General features: G+C 43.1%; 1 protein-coding gene across 5 annotated transcripts in view; it reads left to right on the top strand.

Annotated features, from left to right (window-relative positions):
• The window catches only part of LOC116944115 (hepatocyte nuclear factor 4-gamma-like), a 91,102-nt gene that overhangs the window by 14,695 nt on the left and 51,213 nt on the right, over positions 1-25,194 (top strand). For 2 of the 5 annotated variants that reach the window (XM_076068312.1, XM_076068311.1), the window contains exon 2: positions 2,386-2,487. The exons of 1 other annotated variant lie outside the window; for it this stretch is intronic. In XM_076068312.1, the coding sequence (XP_075924427.1) occupies positions 2,386-2,487 (102 nt within the window). Of the gene's footprint in view, positions 1-2,385; positions 2,488-3,863; positions 5,642-9,433; positions 10,600-25,194 lie in introns of those variants that run through there. 2 more of the 5 variants (XM_032957547.2, XM_032957548.2) reach the window with 2 other exon arrangements.

The raw sequence follows: 25,194 nt of genomic DNA, 5'->3' as shown, positions 1-25,194 counted from the left end.
TTCATTATGACGTTGTTTTAACGTTGATGTCTCAATAGCGTGACGGAGATCACGTGACGTGAAGGTTCTGCCTTTGTAGTGAGGGTTGTCAGTTGACGCCGAGGAGGGGGGAGGAGGCGCCTCGCCCCCCCATGTGGAGTGACGTCACCCGCTAATTATTATTAATGAGGGGTGTTCAATATGGAGTGACGTCACCTGTTCATGATTATTAATGAGGGGGAGGGTGCTCCATGTGGAATGACGTCACTTGCTCATGATTATTAATGAGCGGGGGTCCATGTGGAGGACATAACCTGTTCATGATTATTAATTAGGGGGGATAGTCGACGTGGAGTGACGTCACTTGCTCATGATTATTAGTGAGGGGGGGGAGTCATCCATATTGAGTGATGTCACCTGCTCATAATGAATGAGGGGTGGGGGGGGTGTCCATTTGGAGGACGTCATCTGCTCATGAATATTAATGAGGGGGGCTGGTCGATGTGGAGTGACGTCACGAGTGTTAAGGACAGACATTCCTGGGTGATTATAGTAGGTGTTTATACATTTTTACCCTGTTCACAAACACAATACGTTCAGAAGGAATGTATACATTTTTTTATTCTAGTAAATGTGCAACTAACTTTCTTTCTCATAAATGGCATTTAAATGAAAAAAAAACATGAATTAGAATGCTGCTGTATTTTAAGGATACATTTTTTATAGGAAAGTAAGATTGAATATTACAGTTATAAGGACATTTGGTATGTGGTATAGTAATTTGAGTATGCTGTCAAATTAATTAAAACACTTGTTATTTTTTTGCTTTGTCAATCGTTATCCCATCGTCGTCGTGCATTGAGAGACAAAGAATCCATTGAGATGATCTCTTAGAGCGAGCAGTGATTGTCAGTCACGTTCCACAGCAGCCCCCAGAATGGATATTACAGAGCTACCTCTGGAATCCATTAAGTGGACCTCTGGCCAACACAGCAGGGGCGGGGAAGCACCTTCCCACATTGCCCTGCTGATTGTCACATGACAATCAGCAGAAGTGTTTGAGGATTAAAAACATTAGAATTACAAAATACGAGTCACGTAACTAGCAGACTATATTTTTCATTCTCAGAGTTCGAACTTAGCCCAAAATCACGTGATTGGATGTATTTTGTGTGTATTCACAAAGTGACCGGGTTTTCGGACAATAAATTCACTACATTTGAAAATGCGGTTTAACCACAAGCAGCTGGCTGGATGCAAACCCAGGAGTTCAACTGTGCCGGCTCAGTGTTGCGACCTCTGAGCCACCTTCCCACCCATTTTTTTTTATCACATACACACACAGCGTATTGTACTTTTTCGCACAATGTATTTAAAGTGTGCTCATATAGCTGTGTCTTGAAGCAAATATACGTTCTTCCGGAACACTTCCTGTTAGCAGAGCGTCACGATATCTTAAGAAGCAGGTCCCAGAATGTGACATCGTAGAAGTGCTTTTGGAATCACTTTGGGAGGCTTATCTTACCGTATATGACGCCGTTCTCCTTTGTGCTCGGTACAGAGTGACCTGTTTCTGGTAAAAAATAATTATTTCAACCCTCAAAGATTAGCTTAATAAATCATGTGAAAGTAACATTTTATATACCGGCTTTTTAGGCAGCCATGAATTACAAGCTTTGAGACCAAGACGCTTGAAACTCTTTAGAATCTATTTTAGTCCGATTGTTCTATTGGCATCAAAACACTGTTATTCAGAGCTCGCCGTTAGCACTGAAAGCATCCCCTCGCAAGCGTTTTCGGATTGTACCCCACGTCTTTCAGCACGGTGTCTGACGTTTCGTTCCACGTGTGGGAGGAGCTTCTTCGAACTCAACTGGCAGCAAATGGAGCGAAACGTTGGACAAAGTCGAAACAATGCACGGTACAACCGGAAAAAACGTATAGGAGAGCCGTACAGCGCAACTGCAAAAACAGTACGGGTCTGTGTTCACTGATGTCACAGAAACATCTTTGAAATTAATGTAATACACCTCTTAATCCACATTCGGTGCACGTAAATGTGAATGTGTCTTTAAACCCGCCACCACCCGACACAGCCAATGAGTAAAGTTTGTCACGTAAACAAAGCATGTCAATTCGTTATTAGTTCTGGTGGAGAGTAAACCCACAACATTTACAGTAAAAAAATGTTTTGTTTATGTGACAAATCTTACTACTTGACTGTGTCGGATAGTGGCGAGTTCAACGACACATTGACACGATCTAACCCACAAAAAAAACCTAAAATTGAAAAGGGTATTTATTGAACGTCAATAAAACTAAGGTGTTTTATTCTCAGGGACAAAAGAAGCCAAATTAGGTTTCAAAACCAATTGAATGTGTTTGGTTTTTGTTGTTGTTGCACAGTTATAGGTGACCGGGCTGAGGCTATCGACACACTGCATTTAAGAACGCGCGTTAATCACGGGTGGCTAACTGGACTCAAACCCAGGATCTCACCAGTGGCAGGTCAGTGGTTATGATCCCCTGAGAAAGCTATCCACCTCGACGCTTGAAACCTCATAATCAGATGTCGTCATCTGCATACGATACTAACAGCTCAACAGAACCTCAAGTGCCTGCAACTCAGGAATTGCGAAGCCCCCGTTGAGCTCCACCGTGACCACCCTTGCATGCTCATCGCTGTGATGAACTTCTCATAAACGATGGCATTGTAGTTGTAGAGGGAAATGCAAAAAAATCCATCATTGTACTTTACCGCTTATTCTCCGAAATCTAGACTCTTGACCTTTGCCAAACCACAATGCCTAGCATGGTGAAAAAAATGGTGCACTAACAACTCGCACGGAGAGGGGAGTCCTCTATCCAGCAGTGGTTTGGCAAAGGGCTGTGCATGCACATCAGCGCTGATGATTCCTTAAGGATTTTCGGACATTTGGATATTATTCCTTAAGGAATTTGGACAAATTCCTGGACACTTCTTGCAGTAATAATGATTCCTCTGTAGGGAACTTGTGAAATCTCGAGTCACATTCATAGGATTCTTTGTAATCGAGCTTCTGTCATAGAAAGGGTCATGGTGTGTATTTGAATGTATGATTAACTTTTTTCGCACCGTACGTAGCCAACAGTGCTAATCAGAGATGTGGGGGAAGGACAACAAACTAAACACAAAAAGCAGTTCTAAAGAAATGAGTTTTCGATCTAGATGATTTAAAAGTGCATAACTCCAGTGGCTTCCTAATATCGGAAGGAAGAGCGTTCCAGACGGCCGCAGAAGCGCATCTGAAAGCGCCGCGCGATATTCGATGGCCAGCCAACTGCCGCTGCTGTGAGGATGACCGGAGCCCGCGTGATGGTTTATGCTCCTTGATGATATCGGCAAGGCTTTGTGGTTCATTTGTGGTAGGCACTGTGTGTGTAATGAGTGCGACCTCGTAATGTGTTCTTCGTTTGGCAACCGGAAGCCAATGCAGCTCGGCGAGCCCTCGACGGACATGGTCAGGTTTTTCAATACCCGTCACGACACGTGCCAAAAAAACGTTACGTGATACCATTACGTGACACCGTGCTGTATAAGAGTCAACATTCATCAAGTGCTGATCTTGTCGAGATCTTGTTGAGATCGGCACTCACAAGCAGCAGCAATGGCCGCCGGCGCTACCGATGGTGGCGCCGCCATTGCGCGTTCCTTCCCATCCCCACCCCCCTGCTCGCCCTCCGTGGGCCTCGTCAGTTGGGCGGCCGCCTCTGTTTGCCGTATCGATCGGTCAAATATGTGCAGAGAGAAGAGCCGTGTGTGCAACCTCCGCGTGGCCCCCACGACTTCAAACACTCCAGCATGGGGCAAACATGAATGACCTCTTCCACGAAAACAAAACATGCGTGTGTGTAAATGCATCACAAGCATGCTGCTTGGCCATCATGTGCGGCATACAGTGCAACAAGTAGCATGCATATTTTTCCGAGTTTAAAAAGCCTGAGTGCCTCCGCGTTCAAATATCTCTGTTGGTGGTAGTGCCGAATTGGTGGTGGCACTGAATTAGTGGTAGAAATGCCACGTTTCTATGACAGGAGTTTTATTCATGACAACCACTTTGACAAACAGCAAAGTGGCCTTCGTATTTAAGAATAATCTAACTCAAATAAAAAATGGCTGGGATTTTAATTCATACCGCTTCTGATTATGAATTAAAGACAAGCATTGTGGTGTCCATTATGGTAATTGTTATAATTAAGATTGTATTATTTTTTTTATTTTGCTCTGTACTTCTCTAGAAAGTTATTGCTCCATATGCCATCTTCGGTGTTTTGTTTCCACCAATTTTGCACCTCCAGTCACTTACGCCTTATCTTGTATGTATGTTGAACATCTTTGCCACGGTTTATAGCACACTTCTAGGCACGATGAGCTCCGGTCTTAATATCAATCTGTGAAATTTGTGTACATACAAATAATAGCGACAGTTTTGCCAAAGGAGCCTCATCTGTCAACCACAGTATATTTTAAGTGGAAAATCCCCACTTGCAACTAAAGTAACCGTGTGTGTTTATGACTGTGCCGTTGTAGACTTAATCTGGGACATTTGTTTTTGGTTTTTTACCAGTGCGGGATTTTAACCAAATTAATCTAATTTCAAGTAATTTAGTTTCACTCTCACTTATGGCCAACAATAGAACCAAAGATGCACACATGAGAGCAAACATATGCTGTATAATCTTCAATTACAATTGCACATCACCACTTGGATTCAATTAGTATCATTTTGAATGAATTTATCATTCATAGTCAGGGAAATGGCAGCGTTGGTTGTACGCATTCTTAACAGTAGGGCCACGTAGCCTCTCAATTCTCTAAAACTGTTCTGTCAAAACCCATCAAAATCACTCGTCTTCCAAGTGAACCTTGACTACACGTGTTCCTCAACTACAAGTTATACCGTGTGTCTTGAGCCACAACAAGAGTTGTTTGCATCACCGGCGAAGGGGGTAGATGCCATGGAGGTCATGTATCACCGAGCCTAGGCCTGACATGGAAGTGTGCCAAGCACAAAGGCACTTAAGCCCTCCTGCAGCGAGGATTTTTGAAAAACCTGTGGGAACATTTTACTCTGCGAGACAAATACTCACGCGCATTTTCGTCACGCGTGTTTACATGGCAACGATCGCACTACTGTCCCCGGTAGATTGTGTGACTGCGATGTATCGTATGCCACGCAATCCGACAAACCCAACTGTTGGTGTGGCAGGATGCCGCCTTTAAACGCTGAGCTTGGTTTAGAAAACGCTGTAATTGAAACCTCGCACCCTGCTCTGCCCAAAATGAAAAATGTTTAAAACTTTATCCACACGACCCTTCCCTCCCCCCTCATCGTGTGTGTAACCTCTTAATCTGCTGCAGCAGCGTATTTGTTCATTAAGGCTAAGCCAGAGCGCTCCGATATGGCCCTTTCTCGCACACACAAAGGCACGCCTGTTGTGAGTAACATCGCTGCGGCGGTAGCGGCGCACTGAGAACAACCGCTCGAACAAACGGCGAGACATCATCCAGCGCCGGGCAATGAGCGTGATGAACGACGGCCCACGCGGGGAGTTGGGACGCGCGTGAAAACGTGGCCACTTGTCGCCCGCAAGGACCCAACGACGGCAAGAGGCGTGAGCGGTGAGCGCGCGAGGTCATTTATTTGTATTATTGCACCGCTCTTTATTATAAACCCACTCCGTCTGTTGTTGTATCCTCAAATCTTGTAACTCAATTTTTACCCACTTCCCAATGTGGTATCGACTGCAAACTTGGTATACTTATGTCATACTGATGACAATACTATATTCAATCATTAAAAATGAAGAATATATTTTTTAACATGATTTTTTATATGTTATGTTTCTGTTTGGGTCTAATTGTCCACGCTCAACTGACGTTGGCTGTAAACCACCACGGTCCCCTTACGTTGTGGCAAGCATCGGGGCCACTTCCTGGAGTCGTGGAGTTCTTCCATTACTAGTACGGAACAAGATCATAAAAGCGTGTTTAAAAAAAAGTGTTTTTTTTATATATAACTTTTTTTGGCAGCATACCTGGCAAAGGTGGGCAAGCCACTCGGCTTTGCAAGCGTGATGGGCGCGCTCGGCTTGCAAAGCCGTGGGTGCCACCAGGATCACTGTGTGTTCTGGGGCGTCTTGTAAAGTTAGCTTGTGTTGTGTTGTGCGACTTGCGTGAACATTGCTTTGGTTTGATGAAAAGTTATTAAGTGTAGGATTGTTTTTTTGTCTCGTGTGCGAGGTTACTTGTCTGAATTTGGTTGGCACTGCCATTGCCGTTGGAGGTTACCTGTGTTTTGTTAGGAAAAATGTATGAGCCAGAGGTTAAACATATAATCTGTTGTACAGTATAGTGTTTGGATTAGAGTATTTTGCATGGAAAGAATATACTGTTCATATTGTGTGTGTACGGGCTGTGTATTCAAGACAAGTCAAAAGTGTCAGCCAACTCAAACAATGAGGTGGTGCGCATCTCTTTAAGCTGCCCTGAAAATGCGGAATTTCCACATTGCCATGGCAGGGCCCAGTCTGAGGCACAACAGATGTGGATGTTCAAACAAAGTGGTGCTCATTCTGTTAACTCCAGAGCATGGATGATAAGTAGAGTTTGACCCGTGGTTTTTTTATTTCTACCTGGAGAATATTGTGTAGTTACCCAGTCAATACCAGCGTAGCACTCGTACAAGATTGTGACATTCCGTGATTTTTCTAGTTTCATCTAAGCGGCTGTAGCCGTGTGCACAACGTTCCCTGTGTATTGGAGCCTAACTCAAGTGAATTATGTTTCTAAACCTTGGCATGCCGCTCAGTTCATTGGTAAGGCAATGGTGTGGCATGGCAGTGTTGTCCACAGTGATTGGTTATTGCGTCATGCGTAGAGAGACCGGCTTATAAGCATGCAATGATTAACATGCATTGTTGGGGTGAGATAGTGGTTGGGTTGTTACCATGAAGGGTGTTGAAACTGGCAGATCGCATTGACATTGTGATGAAGATGATGATTATGATGATGTAATGATATTGGTGGTGTGCTTGTGATAATAATGAAGAAGGGAGCGGTGATGGGGCTGAGTTATAAAGTACAGTACTCTGATCATAATAATTCTGATTATTTACCAGGCATAACCACAGTGAGTATTCAGGCATATTTTCAAAAAAGGTCCTGTATTGGGGCTCTTCGACCAATACAATTAATGAGCGCCACACAGCATTGATATCCTCTGACCATCTCACAGTCCCATGGCTACAACATCTGGCAAGCTCTGGCAGCCACTCATACAATTACTAACAATGCTCAATCCAGCTTAGCTTCGAAGATCCGATGACTAAGCAAACATAGAAGCGTTTGACCAACGTTGGTCGGACGCTTCCAACCACATGCCAATGTTAGCCAAACGTTGGCATGTTTACTGGGGAAATCAGGTGCATTCAGGGTAAATTGATGGTTGGCAAGAGACTCGGCCCACAGTGATTCCACTGCCTTCGCAGTTTAATGAATGATCGGGATTTCACTCAAGAATCAGTTCTTGTTTTAACATTGCCATGAATGCAGTAGCTCCTTTCGTGGCTGCAGAGGTAATGTGAATCTATCACAACACAGCATATACAAATACAATAGAAATTCCTCTTCTTTGGTTCTTTCGGTAAAGTCACGTAGAATGAGAATAAAATAATAAATTGATAAAATAAAATAACACAATAATATTCTCACGACGTTTCGGCCACACGTCGTGAGAATATTATTGTGTTATTTTATTTTATCAATTTATTATTTTATTCTCATTCTACGTGACTTTACCGAAAGAACCAAAGAAGATGAATCATTGCAGTCACGAAAGCTTTAAATCGAAATACAATAGAAATTATTCTATACTCTTTGGTTCTATTCGGTAAAGTCACGTAGGTAAAAAATAAAACAACAAAAATCACGACGTTTCGGCCACAACACAAGCAGCCTTCATAAGGTGAAGGGAGCAGACTGTCTCGAGGACAGCGCTGGAGTGAAACACAGCCACGCTTAGACCGCGACCTTTAAGCTGTGTGCGAGGAAACAAGGTGCCGTGACAAAGGAATTATCATAAAAATTAGCATTTGATTGGCCGACTTAGCATGATGAACGATGTAGAGGTGGTGTACATGCGGGTGAACATGCCGGTTGGCGAGGGGGGGAGGGGGAGTTTACCTATTGATGGTGTGAAAAGGGAATTTTTAAGAGCTGCGAAAGTTTGGGGTACCACTACTTGAAAAATATACTGGTAGCTTGCCATCTTTCTCCACCATTCTTAGATGTTCTGTTTGAGAGGAGACCTGATGGCTCATTGGGGCATTCTGTCTACAGGAAACCCACCCACACAGATTCCTACTTGAAACCTGATTCCCACCACCACCCAGCCCAAAAGAATTCTCTCATCAAAACTTTATACCATAGGGCTCTTTGCATTTCGGACCAACACCACCTGACCAGTGAATTAAAACATGTACACCTGGCCCTCAAAAGGAATGGATACTCTGACCGTACCATCCGCCAAGCTGTTTCTCCCTCCATACAGAAACAACCACTTGATACTCCGCGCAAAACCATCACACTACCATATATAGCAGGCCTTACTAAAAAGATTTCCAAAATTCAAAACAAACACAAGATCCAGGTCCGGTTCAATACAGTACACAAAATTCGTGATCTGATCCCATCCGTGAAGGATGTCATTCCTGACTTACAGTACCCCGGGGTTTACAAATTGAGTTGTACCTGCGGTGATTGCTATATCGGGGAGACAAAGCGACATGTATCTGACCGAATTCGCGAGCACAAATCAGATTTGAAACACGGCAGATCAAATTATTCTGCCGTAGCTGATCACTGTTACAATGCTGTGGGTGATCACGATATAATTTTCTCAGATACCAAGGTTCTTTGCAAACCTACGGGTTTTTATCAGAGATTTGTTCACGAGGCAATTCAGATCTACAAACACAGACACAATTTCAACCGAGAAGATGGTTTCAAATTAAGCACCATTGGAAATATGTTCTAAATCGAACCAAACATTAAACTAATTTTTAATGGTACAGTATATTTTTCAAGTAGTGGTACCCCAAACTTTCGCAGCTCTTAAAAATTCCCTTTTCACACCATCAATAGGTAAACTCCCCCTCCCCCCCTCGCCAACCGGCATGTTCACCCGCATGTACACCACCTCTACATCGTTCATCATGCTAAGTCGGCCAATCAAATGCTAATTTTTATGATAATTCCTTTGTCAAGGCACCTTGTTTCCTCGCACACAGCTTAAAGGTCGCGGTCTAAGCGTGGCTGTGTTGCACTCCAGCGCTGTCCTCGAGACAGTCTGCTCCCTTCACCTGATGAAGGCTGCTTGTGTTGTGGCCGAAACGTCGTGATTTTTGTTGTTTTATTTTTTACCTACGTGACTTTACCGAATAGAACCAAAGAGTATGGATCCTTGCAGTCACGAAAGCTTTAAATCTAGAAAAGAAATTATTTTCTTGCTCGCAGTGTGACGCATATCGTGAGCATGGACAGCTATTTCAATTCATGACGTCTATTTTATCAAATCAGCTACAGTATGTGCGTATATCTAATGAGTCAAAATTGAGACAGTAAGTTCAGAAATCGGTTATGACTATTGGGGTCTCATTGGTGATTAGGTATTGCTTTTACCAGTCGTTTGTAATTTTCCTAAATTCATTACTTATCGCAATATCCATTTTCATGGCTTTCAATGCTGTTTTCCCACATCCATCCGTTTACTCGAACGGTGATGGATCTTGTGCAACTCGTGATTCCATAAATTAACGTTTTTTTTGTACTGCCAATACTAATGACATTTTTACTGTTATAAAATGTAATGTATTAAAATAATAAAATGTAACCCAGTCTCATGACCTTTTCAGGAGGATCCTGTATTCGTCTGCTTGGCCATTTTATGTCCCAGGAGTCTTTCATTTGAACATGTTATGGACATTGCTGAGAGTAATTTGTACGAACGTTAAGTCCTGATTGCTGTAAACAATTGGTTCTTAACCTTTCCTGCAGCCATGTACTCCTTTGATTCTCAATCGTTCAAAAATGTATAATCTTAATAAATACATATGTTTGATGAAACAAAGTAGTTGTACTTACGTGCCTGTGCCTTATTGGCATTTCGATGATTTACCCCTACAAAGGGCATCTCGCACCTCCAGGGGTGCGTGTTGCACCCCAGGTTAAGAACCACTGCTGTAAACGCTTTGCTCTTCAGATATGTATGCGGCCATTCGCTACTCGCCTCCACGCAAACCAACCATCTATTATTATTAAGCAGCTTTGGCCTAATGCAGACTAAATGGACCAAAGCCGCGCGGTGGTGCGAAGTTAATTGTGGAGCGTTAACCCAATCTCCCTCCAATTGCTCAAGAAAGCGCTCGATGGGGGGGGGGTGGTCTTTGTCTTCCAAACAATAAATTCCTCGCGTGAAACTAAATTAAATATCCCCCCCCCCCTCCCACGGCTGCAATTCATATTACTGTACATATCCATTCCTCTGCCGAGCGTGTCTGAACAACAGCGCAGCGCGATTGGTGAGTGCACGAATGACATAAAGAGGACCCTTCTTCTCCAAACGTAAAAAAGAAACAGTCTTTACAAACATGCCGGCAGTGGCGAGCGAGCGGGCGGGGGGGGGCCCTCGAACGTCATCCGTTTTTGTGAGTTTGCATTGCGCATTTTTATCCGCGTGATTAATGAACGCGTCGGGCGCGTTGACACGGCTAAAGGAAATGCGACGACACGCACGTTTAAGAGGGAGAGAATCTTATCGCGGCCACACGCCGAAAATGTTGGGTCCTACGAGTGTGAATGCTCGCTTCACGGCCACTCTCGGCAAAGGAGGAATGTCAACATCGCGGTCCTTAAACCGACGGAGAGCCATTCTTCACTGGCTCGAGTAGTGTGGTGGGCCTGTGACAGGCACAGAAATGAATCGCATAGTGACTCAGTCACTCTGCTTTCTTTGCCACAAACCAGTTCCTTCAAAGCCACCGGACTTGCTTGAGCGTGCGTTTGAACGGTGCCGGAAACAATTTGGTACCGACTCCTGCTCCTATGACTGACGATGATGGAGGCAAGGATGAAGGAGGTGTACAAGTTGAAAATGGTAACTCGTATTTTTATGGACACAATTCACCCGTTTGGGTGGGGCTATTCTTAGAGCCCTGGACTCAAGAGGATGGGATCGCTGGGTCAATCGATATTGGGGATGAACTCGACAAATCATCGTCCCTCTTTGGGTTCATGAAATAAGTACTATTTTGTGGAACGTCAACAGTGGTTGTTTTTCGGATAGACTGGCTCTTGTCATGGGAATGTGGAATTTCCGTCCCTGGCTCAAACCTACCAACATATATAAGCATCACCAAATCAACGTCTGAGGTTTATAGACTGGACAAAAATACACTGTTACCTTGTTGTTTATTAATAATCATCGGACGTTGGCAATCCGCTGCCGGCCTCCCCACGCCGTTGCCATTCTCATGGACCTGCGGATGCCAAAATCCATCTCTCCTGCACACAAACCGATTTCATCGCTCTCTGTCTCTGCTGCGGGCATTCTCTCGTGCTCAAATTCTCATTTGGCTGCAATTACGTCACCAGTCTCGTCCATCAGCGTCAATTAGCAGTGTTGGCTACGTACAATGTGTAAGAGAAGTTCGACATACACATCATCTTCCAGGATGTGTCCTGCCACAGGCTCACTTACTTACATTATCAGTCAGTATAATGTTTTTCTTTGTGTTTGTCCTCTAATCCATGTGCACCTGTTGCTGGCTCTCAGTATAATTATGGATTTTCATCTCTTCATGCTACTTTTCAGCTTTTCTCGCATTTCCTTCATCACTTTCCACGCCGCCTATCTGTATTTCCTAGCTGGCATGGTTCGCTGATCTTCAGACACATCGTGCTGTTTTTCACGATCCAGTTCAGGTTTATGAAAGCTCACCTTCCTGATGGCATCCGCCTCTTTTACGCAATTTATCTAATGGACTGTTTTCATGTGATCTTACATTTGTGTAAACTACACCAATAATGTAATGTCTTTTTCTGCTTCGTTGTTCTCTCACATTCTTAAAATGATAATACTGCACTCTGGTGAAAGCCTGACACGAACAATTTTCGAGGCGATTCTTCAGAAATCCTTGTCTTAGGTCAGAGCTTGTCTCATGCCCCGATGTCCACCATCTGATAAGTTAACAATGTCGAGACCTGGCACAATGCGTCAGAGGTCAGAGTGCTGAGCTGGCACCGTTGAGATTCTTGGCTCAAATTCAGGCGGCTGCCTGTGATTAAAACTGGCTTCCAACGTGTAGGCATTTGATGGTCTCAGCCTGGTCACGAATGACTGCACAAACAAACCATCACGTTAAATCTGATTGGACACTTATGTGTTGCTGATACACTACATAGAGGCCACATCAGTGGATCCCAAGAGGTAGCTCAGGAACGTCCACTTCATTGGACCATTCTCTCACGTTAGTGCACTCTTCTGCAAGAGATCATGACGCAAATAGCACAGCCGGAGATAAAATATACCAAAAAGGTTGACTGGAATTGAATTGGCTGCAGCCCTTTAGAACACTGAGATCGAACACTGCGAGCCATTTGGGGATGGCGTGAAATCTACCCACAACGTGGGGCAACCTGCTTAGAGGACACCTGGGAGCACTTTGATCCGCTCCAATAAATCTCATTTTATACCTCGTTAAAATCATACATTTATCACCTAAAACCTTGCTACCGGGACAGAAAGTACCGTGCCGCTTCCCCCATTTGATTGTGAAGCCTGAGCATTAGACGGCTGCGTGAACACTGTGAAGCATCGCGTCTCCCGGTGCATAGTTGTCTGTTACTGGTAGGAACGAAGTTGTAACCTGAGTGTACCAGCCTGCAATAGATTAATGTGTCCGTCCGTCCGTCCCCTTTCAATACTTTAACGAAGTGAAATCTCGTGCTGTTGGGTGTAAAATCAGCAATAGACAGCGCAGAGACTTGTCCTACCAGCCCACCCTGCAGGGACCTGTTAAACTTAAGACCGTACGCCTTCCGATTTGGTCGCTTAAAATGCACGTGACGCGGTGGTGGCGGTAGTGTCATTGTACATTCTCTCTGTACATACAGCACTGTGATTATATTCAAAAAAAATACTTGACGATGCTGGGGTTGTTACCTTAAGCGTGACATGACCTCACACTGTAAAATAGTATCACGTCTGTATTTAAGTGATTTGCTGATTGGTTGAGTATTTATTTAGTGCATGTGTTTTGAGACCGGAATTCGTAGGAGAATTTTTGAGCTCGCGATTTCGGTACTGACGGGGGGGGGGGGGGCAGCGAGGGACAGGGGGGGAGCTCGATATGAATGCTGAATTAATTTCCCTCCTATTTGTTAAGTAAATAATCAAATTTGATTTACGTGATGATATCTTTTTTTATCAATTCATGAGTATAATTTAAACCTGTTTGCTCGATAAATGCCTCTCAGTCATAGGAGTTGTTTTACTGTACCTGCCCAATGTGGTTAGTGTGGGTTGGTGAATGGGAGGCCCGGGGTTGGCTTAGATATTACTTACCACCGATGTTGGCCATAGCCGGGAATGGAGCTCATGTTGCCGGGTTCATAGTGCAACGTGCTAACCACTGCACCACACTGCCGTCCCCCCTTCAATCAATCAAGTCGCAAATTTTAAGTGACAGATGAGGGCCCAATGAGATTCATTCTTCCCTTTTTACGTGGAAGACTTGAGTGATGTAGTCGCAATATGGAGCCAAGAGTGAAGTGTCTCTCCGTTTAAGTGAGCAACAGGCCAAGTGGCCCCAAGCCAGTGGTGAAGATTGCACAATGCCACGCTGTACACAATCATCTCCGTATAGCATCGTGCGGTTTTGGTGTTTCATAATACGGTCACGTGGCCCAGATCATGTAAAAAATATGATTCTGAACAATGTCCTATTTGATCTAGAAATTCCACACAATTGGTCATAATTGGGAAGTTGATGTAGTTCAGATCAGATTCCTATAGTTGGATATATATTTTACCGATCGACATTCTTATTGTACTCCATTAAAAAAAAACGTCTCCATTTAAAACTCTGAACGTAATTTCCAAATGTACATCATATTTAAATCTTACAGTATAACAAGGTTGTAAAAAAAGTAAAACCTGTGACTTCCTCAAGGAGAAATTTGGTACTTTCATAGTTTGATTCCCTGATCAAGGAGGTTGACGTTTATTTTAAGGTTGCTCTTGCTGAGGCTCTTTGGCTATCTAACTCTCTAATAATGGTTCACACGAAACATGAATTTGTTTATTTTAAACTAAAATAACCTATTAAACAAAACTATGTTTTATTTGATCAGGTATGGCCCACTGAGCTATATAGCTCTTTTTCAGAAGCGACCAGGCCACAAATGATAGCTCAACGAAATGGCTTGTCATGTGGAATTGTATATTAGGCAAATACTCGAAACGCATGTTTCAAAATGTGGAGGGAAACATCGGAGGACCTGGAGAGAAATCCGCGTGACCACGGGGAGAACATGCAAACTCCAAATATACAGGCGTCAGGGTCGGGATCGAACCCACGACCTCCTGTGTTAACATCTCGCTACCGGTGGGTGGGGGGGGTGTCGTTAACATCAAAATGCAAGAAAGCAAAGTGCAAAGCTACCACCTAGCGTCCGCTGTTAGTACTACGACCAAGCCACTGAAAATTACATTCACACTCGGGTTCAGAAATGGATGGGTGAGGGTTGAAACACGACCATACTGGCGTTGCTGGGCAATAAAACTCCCAGGTTGGGAAAGTAATTAATGTGATTTGAAGCAGGCAGATAAAGCGGTATTACCGGCAATGCCGGATTTTTGTCGTTTTTTGTGTTGACACACGTGGGCTTGGCTTTGTGTGGAAGAGTGGTTGAGCCACGATAGGAAATGGGTGGAACCTGTTTGATTGCAGGGAGGGAAAGTCAATATTGCAATTGTAGAAACTTGCACGCCCAGGGAAAGGTGTTTAATGCACAGGTCACACAGTGTGCCCTTGTTCCCAGGTGCTGGGTAGCGCAGTGGTTGTGGGCCCGGCACTAAGCAAGTTTGCACGAAGTTGGTGTTTTGGTTCACGGAAAGTCAAGTCAAAGTGTCTTAGTGTCTAAAATGGGAAATGGGGCGACACTCATTTCTGCTGGAAGCTCTGAAACGGTGGCGCAAACTCCACCTCATTGGGAAAGGTTGTTTACTCCATAGGCTGACTGCTCTTTTGGCTTTCCCTTTAAGTATCCAATTTCATCAATTGCAGAGAGGTGATAGACTGACTGAACTCCTATCTGGGGTTTGAACTTGGAACCGTCCAATTTTGAGTCGGGCACTCTAGATCCACCCGTGCAGCTAATGCACACTTACTGACAACCTCCATCTGGAATTTGAATGTGGAACCTTTCGATTGTGATCCGAGCATTCTATTCACAGTGCCGCATCCTCCAGTTTTAAATCTCTGTAAATAATTGCTGGCGTGTACTTTGTGTTGTAGAGCTGACATTTAAGATCATGTGACACAATTCGCAACAGCGAGCTGTTGTGTTATTGCCATAGGGCAAAGGTCACGTTTGAAAAATGTTCATAAAAAAATACATGTGAAAATCATGTGTACTGAGGTTGTAAGAGTTAATACTTACCAATGGCCTCTCAGTTGTTCAAATAATGGGTGTTATAAATAAGTGGAATTCATAATCTCATAAACTACTGGGCATTCACTGCTACTTTATGATATTTTACAAGTATGTGTCAGGGAAGTTCTGCTGCTTTATGAAAAGGTACACCAGGTACTTTGCAAACTCATGTAAGCAATATTCTTTTGATATTATTTCTACATATTTTTTGTATTGGCTATGATAGGTCAGTTGGTAGGACTGTATATACCGAGCCAGCAGGAAACTGCAATGTCTAGGAAATAACGATTATTTGTTTATGCATTCAAGTATGTCTCTGTTTAGAAAAATAATATTTGGCTATTACAGCAGTGTACATTGAGCCATGTAAAAAAATGTTCACTTACAAAATTATGACAATCGATACCTAATTTCTGATAAATCCTTATGTAACTACAATTATGTAATTTCTGTTTCTGCATAACAAGTTTCACTGCACTCAATTACTGCCATGCTGTAAAAGAGGCAACATGAAATAAAAATGGAGATAAAATCCATCAACTGTTTCTTTTTTAATCAATCTCTTTTAAGCTTTCCTGTTCGTCCGATTGCAACAGATTTCTCGACAGGTGCATATAATGTACGGAGTTCCCTCGGTATTCGCGAACTTGCTATCCGCGGTTTTTGTTTATCCTCGAACCGCATCTGGAACTCTCCACGGCTGCATCGAGAGAAAGACAGTGATGAGATCAAGCGATGAGAGAGAATGTTATGCGAGAAAGTGATTAAATAAAGTGATGAGAGATGTAGTGGTAGGTAAGATAAAGAAATGTGTTATTATGATAATTTCAATGTATTTAATAGCTTATTATATTTATGTATTTATTTAAGGTAGTTTTTGTAGGAAAATATTATCCGGGAAATTTGCTATACATGAGCATCTCCGTAACGTACTTCTCGTGAAAACCGAGGGAATAGTGTAAGTGAATAGAATCATTGGTAAATACAACTTGGGGTTGAGAGAGGTTATATGATACAGAAAGTTCAAATTGCTCCTTAATGCATGCACTTGTTTACAATGCAGTCTCACACTGATAGGGAGTGTACCGTGTTCTCTTTCGGGGGCAATTGTTGAAGTGCATGTAATTTAAAACGGTTGTGGAGGCACCGGGCTGTATAATTACAAACTACATTTCTCTCTATAATAGGACATGCGTTTTAAAGCTCACTGTATGCACATGGAAGGTTATAATTGTCATTATTTACGAGTGAAATACAAATGGCATCACGACTTAAGAATTATTACATGAGAAACGTGCATCAGGAACACATGTCTCTTAAACTTGTGTAATTGTGGTCGTTACAGAGTGAGGGCAGGTTGCTGAATGGGCTGGAGCCTGTTGTAACTAGGACTCACCTTACCTGAACAAATAATAATTTAAATTTATAAAGTGCCCTTAAACAATTGTTTTCAGCATAAATACACACTATACACTGTGCTGCTGGATAGTGTAAAACACAGTACATTAAAAAATATATAAAAACATTCTGCTGGCTCATCGCGGAAACTTGTTTATGCCAACAAATTCTGAATTGTTTTTTACTCATTGAGACTCATCAGCAGTCAGACAGACCTTGGCTCGTTTATTAATGTATGAACGCCTTTTGAACGAAGATGGTCACTGCATCGCGCGCTTTCAGATGCGCTTCTGCGTCCGTCTGAAACGCTCTTCCTTCCGATGTTAGGAAGCCATTGGAGCTATGCACTTTTAAATAATCTCCGCTGAAAACTCATTTCTTTGGAACTGCCTTTTGCGTTTACTTTTGTTATCATTGTCCCCATTTCCAATTCCCACCAGAGACAGCTTTCTTTTGAGCCTAGTCTCAAAACGGTGTTCGACCAGAGGACGCCAATCAGTTTCAAAGACAATGCATATATATTCATATTCTTAGCTCTTTCGGTAAAGTCACGTTGAAGGGAAACAATAAAATTATAAAACATATATAACAAATGTTTCTTGCCGTTGGTTTTTCACACCTGATGATGACCGTTTGCGTTATGGTCGAAACGTCGTGAGAATTTTTATTGTTTTATATATTTTTTTTATTTTATTGTTTCCCTTCAACGTGACTTTACCGAAAGAGCTAAGAATATGAATTACTGCAGTCATGAAAGCTTTAAATCAAAATTTAATGCATATATTATCAGAGTACGTTTTTTGTGTGCATTCTGACCACAAGTATTGTGGTTAATGAAGACATGATTCCTTGTAAAAGGTTTCAGTTTGGTGTTTTAACATCTTAACACAGCTGTTTTGTTGCCAGAAAATTAGGGGAAAACTTATTCTCGTATTTTGGTACTGGCAAATGAGGTCCCATGGTATAGTTACAGGATACTTCAAGTCGGGTGGCCATCTTGCCTTGGAGGGGATTGCCACCATATGTTTAATGTGAGAGGGCGTCAGTTAATGCAATATTTAATTCACGTGACCAAGCGTAAAAATAGACTGAAATGACCTTCAAAATATAAACCGTCTACGAGGATTACATCACCAAATGGCATCTCACCCAGTTGTAATGTTTGGATTCAGGGTGTGTGCGTGCGGTCACGTTAGAGTCGCCACCTGGCCTGGCTTTCCCAACGATTGTCCTCTTTTTGTGGGAGCCGTTCTGGAAAATCTGCAAGTCTTCCCCAAAAAATATTAAACAATACAATTCCAGCTTTTTTTGTCAGTCATGCATTGTTCTCCCTTCTCAATAATTTTTTTTTAAATCTCAGATGTGGCAGTCCTAGGTAATCCTGGTGTAAACCAGATCAGGCTGGTAGAGCACTTCCCTATACTTTTGTGAGGCTTTGTATAGCACTGTGGGTTTCCCAAGATGCCTTGCGGCTGTTTTCCTCTGCGTGAACTCTCTGAATACTGGCAGTGCAGGCAAATGGGCCTTGTGTTACGTGGCAGTTGTACACAGAGATAATGTTTTATGGCGCAAATGTTATTTGCGTCCCTTTATGTAGAGCAGCCACCGTCAACTCACATTAACAACTTGTTTACCGACAATGCCCTTCCCCACCCCTCTAGTGGGAATCCTAGGTACTGTACCGGTCATATATTAGGTCCATTAAATACGCACACAATTACTGTACTGTATTCGTGCTTTGTGGCGATCAGGCAATGATTCCGGAGAGTATTTCGCTTTCATTGTGACATTGTGTTTAGGCACTGCACTTTACCCATGCACACAGCCTCTCCGTTTGTTCGAAGTCACTTTATGGTAACATTTTGACCAAATTTAACCACGGTCTAAATGTTCAGTGATAGACCTTGACGGAAAACAAATACAGCAATTGACTAATTGCAAATAATGTCGCAGTACAGTCTTATCGTTTACTTTCCGTCTATAATCGGCCAAGCTTTGCTTGCTTTACCGGGTTAAGATTCAATTTCGTTTCATGTCTAAATTTTGTTTCATGTGGTCAAAAGACGAAGCTGCGAGGTTGAGTCAATTCAAGAAGTATCGCTCTTCTCAAGTCAGCATGGGTGCAAGAGCACACCAATTCATCAATATTGATTCTAAAGCTCACTGTGTGTTTAAGGATCAGTGGGGTTTTTTTCAATTCCTATATGTCGGCGTGTTTAAAATGTGTTGACGGCACCCCTGCTGCAGCTATTGAGGCACTACCATTCATTCACTTACAATGTTAAACATAGATCGACATTTGACTTTATATATATCGGATTGCGAGGTGAATCTCTACACCCCCCCCCCCCCCCCGTCGAGATTCAGCCGGTGGTGGGGATTCCTATGGTTGTGCCCGAACTACTGCGTGAGACGTTTGTAAAAAAAATTGGCACCAATCTTGTGAAGTGAATGTACACCAAATTGTATTCGCATTTATTGCGTGCGCTATATGTGTGCACATTCATAGCACGCGTGTAATAAGAATACGTGCTTTGTGTAGAGAGGTTCTGGGAGGTTCGTATTAACCATCCTGCACTACTGTTTAAATAGCCATGGTTAAGACAAGACTATGCACATGTTATAGCTGCGGATAATTATTTCCTCGTAGGATTGCGAGACATGGTGGCTAGGGGATGGCTTCATCCAGCAGTGGATTGACCATGGCTGATGATGATGATGACGATGCGCAATAGGTAGAATAGGGTAAGATTTGACGTGGTGCTCTTTTACGGAAGACTTATTCCAGTAATGTATGCCTCCCCTTGGGGGGAAACTATTATAATTGTGGGGTGATTTAAAGTGTTGCATGTGATTCATATCCTCGTGGATTTTTTTTTCACAGAAATGCCCCAGTGTACATTTTAAAAAACCCTCACTGCCACCCACGCACGTACAGAGAGAGACGCGTGTTTTTTGGCCTCATTATCTGCTTTGCCTCGTGATTGCAATCAATCTTTTAGGGAGCCTTTAGTGGCGCTGTAAGGCTCCGAGCCCGATAAGCCATTGCTCGCTCGTGGTGCCTGTAAAAAAAAAGGCACGTCACCCGTTAGCAAGAGGCACCGCCAAGCTGCCAGCGTCAAATCGCTGGCCTTCACGAGTGCGGTGTCGGCCCTCGAGTGCAGCGGAACGTGTCTCTCTCCCTGAGCCCACTAACAGCCTGCTATATGACCGTGGCGTGGGTGGTGTGAGTGTGTGTTGCTCGTAAGTCTCGCAACGCCGCCACGACAGCAAGTTGTCCCCGCTGTGGCCACCCAATGCACTCTACATTTTAACAACAAATGTAGAGTGCTCCTCGCCAGCAGACAGACGGATGAATGCAGATGCTGCAGATCGTGCAGGTCTAATGATTAACCTCATAAGTATCCTCGTTAAAAAAACACCAGCGCAAGTTTCTCGCAGGAAGTTTAAGATTATTTTTATTTATAAATAGCTGCACTCTTTGACACTCCAACAGAGCGTAAGGTTTGTCGCCCGATTGATTGATGATTGACTTCAATTTAAAATTGTGTTAAAAGGGTTGCGTGGAAGAAAAAAAAAACACACGCTTTGTTTTTGGCTTATCGCATTCCCTGGGTGGTTTTGCCAATGCAAAACCTACAGCAATCTCACGGCAAATTATGGCCCCCCGCTGTAACTTGCACCATAAACCTCCCTTTTTTATCGGCCTTGGTGCTATTTTTTTACAAAACATGGCCAGGAGATATTGGTGCAATTGCATTCCAATGGGCTTCGACTGCAGAATGAAGGACAAATGCGTTGATAAGGGCCGCGAGCAGGCTGCTTGATCGGTTACAAAACATCGCTGCCGCGGTGGAAAAAATACAACGTCCTTGGCAGATTGGATAGCCAAAATAAAAAAAGCCTCCAGATCACAGATTGCCAAGATCATTGTTAGTGTTGCGTCCTATCTGGTGTCATGTCGTGTCTGACTTTGGCAGATGGATTGTGCAGAGATTGAACCACGATGTTGCCGGGAGTTTGACACCTATTTGTAAGACAAAAGGGTGGCTATTGATGGAGAGTTTGAGTATTCTCACAAATCCACAGGCATTCCCTTTAAAAAGAGCTGGGAAATGCAGTGACATTCCCTATATCCTTAAACATTCCAAATAAAAAAAAATTCTAAATAATTTTTGTAGAACTGCTTTTTGTGTTTAACTTTTTGTCCTTTCCGTGCACCTCCGATTAGCGCAGTTGGCTATTTACGGTGCGAAAGAAGTTCAACATGCATACGTACGTATTATGCCCTATTCGTATTATACGTGCCCCAAAAAGGATCAGCGCAAAAGCCTATCGTCCATGTGACAAATCACCTTCCTGTCTGAGCCTCTGCTTAGGTAAGACGAGTGACCCCAGAATTGACAGAACATTTTATACGATTACGAGCGTCTATGCACGCCGGATAAACACGTGCACTGGGATTCCGGCTGGATTGCATGAGTTATTTTTTATATTTATCATTCTCTCTTTGCTTTTTGGAAATGTTTTATTAACTACTGGTGGGGGCGGGGGCGGGGGCACACACGTTAACAAATTAAACCGCTTATTTTCTCTCAAACGCGACTTTTCCGTGCTGGGAAAATGTGCCAAAAGAAGTGTTTGTTTGACCTCGAGTGACCCTTTTAAACACAGGGCACTCAAGTGGGCTTGGTCTTAAATGACGAGTATTTTTAAGGGCAGGGCCACACGATGGTGTGGCAATAGCCAATGCTCTTACCCCGTGCCCCACACTTCTTACAGACGCCCTAAACAACAAATGTTTCCGATGGAACTGCCTTTCAACTGCATGGCACCGCCAGCCATCGAAATACACCTTGCCGGGGGTCGGCGGATCACTGGTGGATCGCGTGCCGATTGAGTCGTGGTGTATTTAGCATGGTTGGCTGCGGTTAGCGTGGTTGGCTACATACGGTGCGAAAGAAGTTCAACATACAAATTATTTAATAGTTTAACACGTAGGCTTTCGCGACCAATATTATTCATAATAAAGGTTTTTGGGTTAGATCGCGTTATTTATAAATGTGTCGAAACCCTCCACCACCCGACATGGCGAATCAGTAAGGGATTTGTCACGTCAACAAAACGAAAAATAGTTGCTCCTTCAGCCCACTGGTGTGTTGAAGAGGTGAATCCACAACATTTATAATCTGAGTACGACGTTTCGCTGGTAATTACATCCAGCATCATCGAGCGATTTTCCAGAATCACCAGATTATTATGATTATTATTATTAAACATTTAATATTCCACTTAGGGGGCAACTGGGTGGTACACGCAGAATAAACTCAGTACAGCAAGTAGGTTTCTGATGTCTTTGAGAGAGCTGTTGCGCCCGCGGATGCCTTGTTGATACCTGGGCATTTCCTGTTTCCTATTATATCTGAACAAAGAAAAAAGTAATTCAAATATGGCAAAATATAACCCTCCAGAATATCTTTTAAATACTCGGCGAAGTCAAATAAATACAATGCTGAATTTTATGTAGCCCAACGGTAAGCGAAAGTTGGGATTTCATTTGGGGCCACCAAAGTTTACGTGCTCCACTTAGGCATATTTGTCGATACTTTGTCTTTTTGTGTGGAAATGAGGGTCATGTTGTCAAAGTCAAAGTTTTTGTGTGCTCATAAACCCCAAAGCCCTCTGGGCAGTTAGATTCATGCCCATAATTTGTGGTTAGAATTAGCACCGTTCGTTCAGTCACTCTTTCGGTCATTCACCTATAACATGTGACGCATGCATTTCAAATGCGTGCGATTAGAAAATAACGTGACGTTTAATCAGTTCCTTTTTAACGGCACGTTTACCATTGGCAATGCTTGCGAATCGTCGAGTTGCAAAACCGCATGCCACGGTGCCTAATGCAGTGGCACAACTCTCAAGCACCTCCGATTAACACGATTGGCTACGTACGGTGCGAAAGAAGTTCAACATACAAGCATTAAGTTGCATTTCCCTATAATGTAATGAATGAGGTATTTCACCCCAAACAGAGAGCCGCTGCTTCAGTTGGGACTACAGTGAGGGAAAAAAGTATTTGATCCCCTGCTGATTTTGTACGTTTGCCCACTGAAAAAGAAATGATCAGTCTATAATTTTAATGGTAGGTTTATTTGAACAGTGAGAGACAGAATAACAACAACAAAATCCAGTAAAACGCATGTCAAAAATGCTATCAATTGATTTGATTTTAATGACGGAAATAAGTATTTGACCCCTCTGCAAAACATGACTTAGTACTTTGTGGCAAAACCCTTGTTGGCAATCACAGAGGTCAGACGTTTCTTGTAGTTGGCCACCAGGTTTGCACAAATCTCAGGAGGGATTTTGTCCCACTCCTCTTTGCAGATCTTCTCCAAGTCATTAAGGTTTCGAGGCTGATGTTTGGCAACTCGAACCTTCAGCTCCCTCCACAGATTTTCTATGGGATTGAGGTCTGGAGACTGGCTAGGCCACTCTAGGACCTTAATGTGCTTCTTCTTGAGCCACTCCTTTGTTGCCTTGGCCATGTGTTTTGGGTCATTGTCATGCTGGAATACCCATCCACAATCCATTTTCAATGCCCTGGCTGAGGGAAGGAGGTTCTCACCCAAGATTTGATGGTATATGGCCCCGTCCATCGTCCCTTTGATGAGGTGAATTTGTCCTGTCCCCTTAGCAGAAAAACACCCCCAAAGCATAATGTTTCCACCTCCATGTTTGACAGTGGGGATGGTGTTCTTAGGGTCATAGGCAGCATTCCTCCTCCTCCAAACACGGCGAGTTGAGTTGATGCCAAAGAGCTCCATTTTGGTCTCATCTGACCACAACACTTTCACCCAGTTGTCCTCTGAATCATTCAGATGTTCATTGGCAAACTTCATACGGGCATGTATATGTGATTTCTTGAGCAGGGGGACCTTGCGGGCGCTGCAGGATTTCAGTCCTTCACGGCGTAGTGTGCTACCAATTGTTTTCTTGGTGACTATGGTCCCAGCTGCCTTGAGATCATTGACAAGATCCTCCCGTGTAGTTCTGGGCTGATTCATCACCGTCCTCATGATCATTGCAACTCCACGAGGTGAGATATTGCATGGAGCCCCAGACAGAGGGAGATTGACAGTTCTTTTGTGTTTCTTCCATTTGCGAATAATCGCACCAACTGTTGTCACCTTCTCACCAAGCTACTTGGCAATGGTCTTGTAGCCCATTCCACCCTTGTGTAGGTCTACAATCTTGACATCCTTGGAGAGCTCTTTGGTCTTGGTCATGGTGGAGAGTTTGGAATCTGATTGATTGATTGCTTCTGTGGACAGGTGTCTTTATACAGGTAACAAGCTGAGATTAAGAGCACTCCCTTTAAGAGTATGCTCCTAATCTCAGCTCGTTACCTGTATAAAAGACACCTGGGAGCCAGAAATCTTTCTGATTGAGAGGGGGTCAAATACTTATTTCCCTCATTAAAATGCAAATGAATTTATAACATTTTTGACATGCGTTTTTCTGGATTTTTGTTGTTGTTATTCTGTCTTTCACTGTTCAAATAAACCTACCATTAAAATTATAGACTGATCATTTCTTCGTCAGTAGGTAAACGTACAAAATCAGCAGGGGATCAAATACTTTTTTCCCTCACTGTAACTGGAAAGTCATCGCTGCCTACCCGTTTAATAATGCTGTTAGTGCGTGACGAGGAAGGACGAGAGAGTTTTCAGATGAGGATGCCGGGCAACTTGGGTTAGGAACTGCATTGCGATAGGGCACTCGCGCTGAGTTTTCCACAAAACTTGGGTGCAGCATCCACTGGGTAATAAATGCGTTACATATTTAGGTCCTCCTGTTCTTGGGTCAGTCGGGGTACGTTTGTTTTGAGAGGAAGGCACCTTTAAGTGCAAAAGAAAGGTTTGATACGTTAAACTCAGCATAAACTGAAACATTACATTTATATTGTACTGTAAACAATTTATGTTGTCTAATCTGTTTTATTGAGAATATGAAATAAAGATATACATTTTAACTGCGAGTGAAACATTTTGTGAGGT

Source organism: Petromyzon marinus, chromosome 20 (assembly GCF_048934315.1).
Source record: "Petromyzon marinus isolate PM22_M1 ecotype Great Lakes invasive population chromosome 20, UKy_Petmar_22M1.pri1.0, whole genome shotgun sequence".
Classification (NCBI taxonomy): Eukaryota; Metazoa; Chordata; class Hyperoartia; order Petromyzontiformes; family Petromyzontidae; genus Petromyzon; species Petromyzon marinus.
The sequence above is the reverse complement of the archived record's forward strand: the minus strand, read 5'-3'. Positions and strand labels throughout refer to the sequence as shown.